Raw genomic sequence first — 8,173 nt, 5'->3', positions numbered from 1 at the left:
GTACTGAGGGATAGAGGCCTTTCTTACTTTTTGAAGGCTAGGAAGTCGACGTCCAGGAAGATCTATCATCGTACGTGGAAATCGTACATTTCGTGGTGTGAATCGCTGCAGCTGCACCCTCGCTTGTTTTCTATAGATGGGGTTTTGGCCTTTTTACAAAAAGAGGTTGGGCACTATCAAGGGTCAGGTGTCGGCCTTGGCTGTTGACTCCCAACGTCCGTTGGTCACTCGTAGTTTGACTTGCACTTTTATTCACGGGGTGCGTCATCTGGCTCCTCTGAGGAGATCCCCGTTACCCCCGTGGGATCTCAATCTGGTTTTGTCCTTCAAAGCCTCCTTTTGAGAATATTTTAAGGAGATTTCTCTGTATTCTTTGTCACAGAAGGTTGCCTTCCTGGTGGCTACTACTTCTACTCGCAGAGATCTGAGTTGGTGGCGCTGTCCTGTCCGTCTTATTTGGTGGTCCACAGAGATAAAGTGGTTTTTTCCGACCTCATCCGTCCTTCCTCCCTAGGGTGGTGTCGGATTTTCATCTCAATGAAGACATCGTGTTGCCTTCCTTATGTCCTAAGCATCCCAAGGAATTTGCCTTGCACTCTTTGGATGTGGTTCGGGAGATAAGTGTTTATCTGACAGTTACTGAGTTCTTTAGAAAAAATTTACTTTGTCCTTACGGAAGGACCTCAAAAAGGTTTGGCTGCATCTGCTGCGACTATATCAAGGTGGATCAGGCAGACGGTTGTTCAGGCTTATTCACTCGAGGGTCAGGTTCCTCCTTTTCCTGTGAAGGCGTATTCTACTAGAGCGCTGAGTGCCTCCTGGGCTTTTCGACATCAGGCCTCTGTGGTACAAGTTTTTGTAAGGCAGTGACTTGGTCATCTGTGCACACCTTTACAAAATTCTACAAAGTGGATTTGTTGCCATCTTCGGATGCCTCCTTTGGCCGTAAGGTTTTGCAGGCTGCTGTTTCGTAAGAGAATGTTTTGTTTCTCTTAGGGGTTTTTAACCTGGGTGAGCTCCTCCTGTCGTTTGGTTGAGCTCCTCCTGTCGTTTGGTTGAGCTCCTCCTGTCGTTTGGTTGAGCTCCTCCTGTCGTTTGGTTGAGCTCCTCCTGTCGTTTGGTTGAGCTCCTCCTGTCGTTTGGTTGAGCTCCTCCTGTCGTTTGGTTGAGCTCCTCCTGTCGTTTGGTTGAGCTCCTCCTGTCGTTTGGTTGAGCTCCTCCTGTCGTTTGGTTGAGCTCCTCCTGTCGTTTGGTTGAGCTCCTCCTGTCGTTTGGTTGAGCTCCTCCTGTCGTTTGGTTGAGCTCCTCCTGTCGTTTGGTTGAGCTCCTCCTGTCGTTTGGTTGAGCTCCTCCTGTCGTTTGGTTGAGCTCCTCCTGTCGTTTGGTTGAGCTCCTCCTGTCGTTTGGTTGAGCTCCTCCTGTCGTTTGGTCGAGCTCCTCCTGTCGTTTGGTCGAGCTCCATGTTACGCAGTGGGTTAAGTTTAGCCTTGGAGTTTACGTTACTTTCTTGTTGCGTTCTTCCCATCTCTCACGCCTACACTGCTTTGGAACGTCCCATTCAGCTAATGGAGATGGAGGCTGCGTCTGTCAATGGACGATAGAGAAAACAACGATTTTTTTTTGTAAGATCTTACGGTAAAATCTTTTTCTCTGAAGTCCATTGACAGACGCAGCACCCGCCCCTCTGATACGGGGATGTTTTTTGTTTTTTTTTCTTCACTGCCTACAACTAAACTGGTTTGCTGAGCAGAGAGTGTGGGTTATGCCTGTGGGGACAGCCCTGTGGGCGTGTACATTTAAATTTTTTTTTTCCCGCCTAGACTACTCCTGCAGTGGGCAGCATAACCCATTCAGCTATTGCAGATGGAGGCTGCGTCTGTCAATGGACTTCAGAGAAAAAGATTTTACAGTAAGATCTTACAAAAAAAATCTTGTTTTTCCCAGGGCGCACTGCACTCGACCTCTCATTTAATATGCCAGTTTTGTCATGTCATATACATTTTAATAAACTACACTTAGATGGCGCCATCTCCTTTGGTTTTTTTTCTAACCCGTAAATATTTATATTTGCGTTTTTGTTTCTGTTGGCAGCCCGGCGGAGAGAACCTACGATGGCAAAGTCCGAGTCACCGTAGAAGTCGTAGGTAAAGGAAAATTTAAAGGCGTCGGCCGAAGCTACCGAATTGCCAAATCCGCCGCTGCCAGAAGGGCCCTTAGAAGCCTCAAAGCAAATCAACCTCAGGTCGTATCCAGCTGAGAAAAACGATTGGTCGATGCAGCAAAAAAAAAAAGTCCATCCACCGAGGAGAGTTCGACATACCTGTGATGACTAACCTTACCGACGTTGAGAGGAGCAAATTACAGAGGAAAGTAACGCTTGGAAAGTGCGGATCTGATCGGTTACCGCGTGTGTTGCGGTGGTGTAGGCCACGTCAAGCTCTTTGCAAACCATTATGGGACGACAATTTTTTTTTTTTTTTTTTTTACGCCATTTGTTTAACACAAGTCTTCTATAGCCACAAATAATTTATAGCACATCCTGAAGGCAGCGTCCATTCGGTCCCAATTTATTTTTTTTAGGGCTTTGCTCAGACATGGGTTACTGAGGGAGAAGAAAAAAATTATCAACCTGTGAATGGAATCGTGTATATTAAGTATTTTTGTCCTGTTCACATTTTTTTTTTAAATAAGCTGTCTCGGATAAATCTGATCCAATGGGGTGCTCTTAAAAAAACATTTTTTTTTCTGATTTTCATGCAAAAAAAAAAATACTTTTTTTTTTTTTTTTTTTGGTATTCATGCAAAAAAGAAAAATGTAAAATTCAAAAATATTGCACTTACAGGGACACCGTATTTGTGTCAAGGGGTGAGTGAATATAACTTTGTATTATGTATTTAAAAAAAAAAAAAAAATGAATGTTAATCAGAAGGACAATTTTATGCCACAAAGTTCCTATTTAACAGAATTTTACTGCCTTATAGACAGGAATTATCACTCCCTCGTTATTCATTCTAACAGGTCCAACCTTGACTCCACACAATATGCATGCAGTAGCTATTGACGTTTTTTTTTTTTTTTTTTTTTTACAGTAATATTTTTCAAGGCTGCAACTTTAAATTATTTCAGAATTATGACTATTTTGTGAGCCGGGTTGGCAACAGTTCTTGAGATTTTCTATGTATAGGAGGGAAGAAAAAAAATGAATGCTTTCCTGACTAGCGGGAAAAAATGTAATTGAATGCTGCGTAATCTGGAAAGCTTTTTTTTTTTTTTGGGGGGGGGGGGGGGGAGAGAGATCGTATTTGTGTGTAGCTGTAAACGTATGACATATCACAGGTAAAATATGCTGCAGAATTTCTGTTTTTATCGGTGACCTAACAGATTTAGCACCTTTTTTTTTTCCGGTCTCACCACTTAATGCCGCTTTATTTGCTCTTTATTTGTTTCTGTCAAATACCACCTGGGGGGTTCTCTTAAATAGGAAAAAAAAATGTAAAAAAAATTATGTAGGTGAGACTGCTGTATTGTTTATAATCTGTGACTTTTTTTTTTTTTTTTTTGGTGGGGGGGGGGGGAGAATGAGGGAGGGTGTACATTTTCTACATTTAGTGTAGGCAGTCTTCACTTGAATACCTCATGTTGTGTTTTTTTTTTTTTTTTTTTTTCTCTTTTTCCCCCTCCATCTCTGCATGCTTTCTAATTTTTGTCTTGGTGCTATGTTGTTTTTTTTTTTTTTTTTTTTTTTCGTATTATGCTTGAAATGCGTATTTTATTTGCACTGTAACTATAATACCTCTTTAATTCCTTAAAAAAAAAAAAAAAATAGAGAAACCTATTGCAACGGGCAATTGACGACCCCCGTTTAATTGTTTTTAAAGGTTTGCTTCAACTGCTTCCACTAATGCTTGAACCCTTAAAAATGTATGGTTTGGACAGAATTGGAGGATTTCATTCCCGAAACAAAGAAATTAGTATTTTTTTACAGGGCAGATTAAAGGTTGTGGCGTTAATCCAGGGTTTTTTTTTTTTTTGTTTTTTTTGTTTTTTGATTTTTTTTTTTTTTGGTGTTTTTTTTTTTTGTAGATGTTTTTTTATGCTGCCTTCTGCACTCACCACTTCCAAAAAATTTAGGTTGCATTTTTTTTTCTTCATGAAATAACCTTTTTTCCCACTATTCGGATTGGCAGTCGCCGACTAGGCTAAGTTGTGTGTGTTTTTTTTTTTGTTTTTTTTGTTTTTTTTTTTTTTGTTTGTTTTTGTTTTTTTTTGCAAGATTAGTGAAGCTGAAAATTCAGTTTCAGCAATTTCAGTTTAGTGAAGCTGAAAATTCTGATATTTTTTTTTTTTTTTTTTTCTCTTAATGCCACCAAAAATTGTTACATAAGCTAGGTATTAAGAACATCACCTGCCCTACGTGCTTTCCATACGGTTTCACAAAAGCCTTGCAGAAGTGGGGTTTTTTTTTTTTTTTTTTTTTATTATTTTTTTTTTTTTTTTTTTTTAAGATGGTTTGTTTCGCTGCCTTCTGCACTCCCCACTTCCAAAAATTTAGGTTGCATTTTTTTCTTTATGAAATAACCTTCTTTCCCACTATTCAGGCTGGCAGTCGCTGACTAGGCTAAGTTTTTGTGCGTTTTTTTTCTTTTTTTTTTCTTTTCTTTTTTGTTTTTTTTTTTTTTTTGTTTTTTCTTTTGCCTTTTTTGCAAGATGTCAGTTTAGTGAAGCTAAAAAATTCTGATATTTTTTTTTTTTCTCTTAATGCCACCAAAAATTGTTACATAAGCTAGGTATGAAGAACATCACCTGCCTGACGCGCTTTCCATACGGTTTCACAAAAGCCTTGCAGACGTGGGTTATTTTTTTTTTGTTTTTTTTCTTTTTTTTTTATTATTATGGTGTGACCTCTTTAACCTGTTGTCGTTTCAAGTCTTCGTCTGTGCTTGTGTTACTGTGTGTGTGTGTGGTAATTAAGCAAAACTTTTTTTCTTAAAGGTTATGTACTAAGATTTATATGGTAAATCGTAGATTCGGACTGCCTCATTTTTCACTGTAAAAGGTGATCTAAATAATTTGCTCACCATAGTATTCATTTTTTTTTTTTTTTTTTTAACCAAACTACTGATATCGGGTTAAGTGAATGTCCTAAAAAAAATTTTTTTTTTTTTTTTTTTTTTCCTTTTTTTATTTTATTTTTTTTTTTTTTTTATGGGACAATATTGTTCATTCCATTTTGCATCATTTGTGATCATCTTAAAACTCAGGTCAACGTGTGACATTTCCAAGAAAAACAATACTAGCTGAGGGAGTATTTTTTTAAATAACATTTTAGTAGCAAACTTCAGAGGCGATGCTTTTATCAAGAACACCTCAGATTAAATATAAACCTATTTATATATTTAAAAACAAGTCTTACTTTTTTTTTTTTTTTTTTTTTTTTTTTTCAGTTGAAATATAGTGTAAATAATCTGACTTCAAGATACAAATACAAACACTAGTTTTCGTTTTCTTTTTTTTTTTTTTTTTTTTTTTTTTTTTTTTTTTAGAAAATAGTACCCTTAGCAAAGATGGCACTATTTAAGGGACGGTCACCCAATATGCACATTATGTATTAATGACATCTGCCAGTGTTTGTTTTCAGGTAGTCAGTGTTTAAAATGTGACTAAATAAATTGTTATATACAGGAAAGGTGATATAATCAGACGATATAATGGTGAGGCATTCAAGTAAAAAAAAAAAAAAAAAATGCAAGTTTTTTCAAAACAATTTTTCAACTGATTTATTATTTAAAAAAAGAAATGTCTTCTGGTTTAGCGTCATCATAGCAGTCAAGCTTAGCTTTGTGTGTCACTTAAAGCAGTGGTCCCCAACCTCCCTAGCACCAGGGACCGGCTCTGCCACTCACATCTTTATTTGTGTCTGTTTATTAAAAAATTAATATTATGAAAAATTATTGAATCAAAATATATATTTTTTTACATCTTTATTTCTATTCACACACAAGCCCTATTTAATATTCTAATAATGAATTGAGCTCATGTAATCAGCCAAACCGATACAAATAAAGATTAAAAAATGTTTTTCAATTTAATTTTTTTTTTCTATAATAGATTGAGCTCATGTGGTCAGCCAAACCTACAAATAAAAATTAAAAAATATTTTTTTTTTTTTTCTGCAAAAATTACAGATTGCGCTCATGTGGTCAGTCAAACACATAGAAATACCGATTACAATTGTTTAATAACTTAATATTTTTTTCCCCCATAATAAAAGATTGAGCTCATGTGGTCAGCCAAACAGCTAGAAATAAAAAAAAAAATACATTATATATATATATATATATATATATATATATATATATATATATATATATAATAATATAATTTTTTTATTTTTACACACACTGATTGACCTGACCACAGAGAGGGAAGGGAAGTGGTATTGCTGGGAGGAAGGGAATGGGTGCCCTCTGGTGGTGGGAGGATGGCAGTGGATGAGACCCACACATGTAGCCCACAGCAGGCGGTAATGCGAGTGGCGCCAATGAAGATGGAGCTTGCTTGCTGTCAACCCTCTGCCGCACAGACCACGGATCGGCACCGATCCGCTGCCCAGGGGTTGGGGACCTCTGACTTAAAGGACGTATCCATCAGTCCTTGCTGCTTTTCACGGAAGTAGATTCTATGTCGTCCACATTTCTTTTAAAGGGAGACTAGAATTCCGAAACCTTCACACCCCCCCCCCCCCCCCCATGTCAGTTTGTGGCGTAAATACTGCCTCTAGTGGCCATGTGTAGGATTACCTTTCCTGCTTAAAATACATGTGGACCCAATCTCTAAAATTTCATATCTTCAACATGTTCATGTCATTTCAAATGTACTTTTTTAGAATTTTCTCCAAATAAAATAATCCCTGGTTGTGCTCTCCGAAGGCCCTTGCTCAGGCACTTCCTGTTATAGGGTGACAACGCCTCCCAGCTGCACTCCTGTGATGTCACCAGCTTTTGCAATGGAGACTACAAGTTTCCTTTTAACATATATTGTATGTAAGCCCCAAAAACTAAAATTTCACTCTGTTAAATGATGTCTTTCAATTCCATCTGCAGCTTTTACTAGAATAATCCCCAGTGATCCTGCCACAGTGGCCCTTGTTCAGGCACTTCCTGTTCTAGGGTGACAACGCTCTGTCACGGGCTCCCTATCGCTCTCATGTTGTCACATCCGCTTCCAGTGGAGACTACATGGGGACATTTTAATGCACGTTACGCTGAGAAATGGCGTGCAGCGGTCGCAGGAGTTCATGTAGACAGGAAGTGGCTGCAGAAAACTAATATGCAACAAAGTAAAAACTTTATTTGATTAAAATAAAAAAAAAAGTAATTCGATATCCAGTAGCTAAGAAAACGGAGGATTCTCATATACTTTAAAGCAGAGAATTATCGAGAATGGCGCAGATAGGGATACATCTAAACTACAATGTAATCATATAGGTAAATGAGAGGGCCTGAGCCGGCTGCTCCCGCCCCCTACACAGATCAGCACTCCAATGAGTGAGGAGGGGGCAGAGCAGAGGGCTGCTGACTGACATCAGTTAGCTCTCTGCTCAGGGAGCCGTCAGAACCGAGCGATCGGTGGTGTTAGATCGCTGGGTTCTCAGTGCAGAGGTGCCGGGGGACATCCACCTAGGTAAGTATAATTCTTGAGAAAAAAACAAAGCCATACATTTTTTAAAAATCACCAGTGGCAACTCGCAAGATCCAAAAGGAGAAGAGCAACTCACACAATCGGAAAGAAGTGCAACTCGCACAATTCAGAATGAGAAGCGCAACTCACATGATCCAAAATAAGAAGAGCAACTCACACGATTCAGAATGAAAAGCGCAATTCGCGATCCAAAAGAAGAGCAACTCCCACGATTCAGAATAAGAAGCGCAACTCACATGATCCAAAAGAAGAGCAACTCACGTTTCAGAATGAGAAGCACAACGCACACGACCCCAGTGGCAACTCGCAAGATCCAAAAGGAGAAGAGCAACTCACACAATCGGAAAGAAGTGCAACTCACACAATTCAGAATAAGAAATGCAACTCACATGATCCAAAATAAGAAGAGCAACTCACACGATTCAGAATGAAAAGCGCAATTCGCGATCCAAAAGAAGAGCAACTCACACG

At 38.6% G+C, this 8,173-nt stretch overlaps 1 protein-coding gene across 1 annotated transcript in view; it reads left to right on the top strand.

Annotated features, from left to right (window-relative positions):
• DICER1 (dicer 1, ribonuclease III) overlaps positions 1-2,452 on the top strand; it is a 131,722-nt gene extending 129,270 nt beyond the window's left edge. Inside the window, exon 29 of the mRNA XM_082275355.1 lies at positions 2,092-2,452. Coding sequence (XP_082131481.1) covers positions 2,092-2,257 — 166 coding nt within the window. The 3' untranslated portion in view covers positions 2,258-2,452. The remainder of the gene's footprint in view (positions 1-2,091) is intronic.
• The last annotated feature ends 5,721 nt before the right edge of the window (positions 2,453-8,173 follow it).

Source organism: Pelophylax lessonae (genome assembly GCF_965119305.1).
Source record: "Pelophylax lessonae genome assembly, chromosome: 13".
In the NCBI taxonomy this organism is placed as follows: Eukaryota; Metazoa; Chordata; class Amphibia; order Anura; family Ranidae; genus Pelophylax; species Pelophylax lessonae.
The sequence above is the reverse complement of the archived record's forward strand: the minus strand, read 5'-3'. Positions and strand labels throughout refer to the sequence as shown.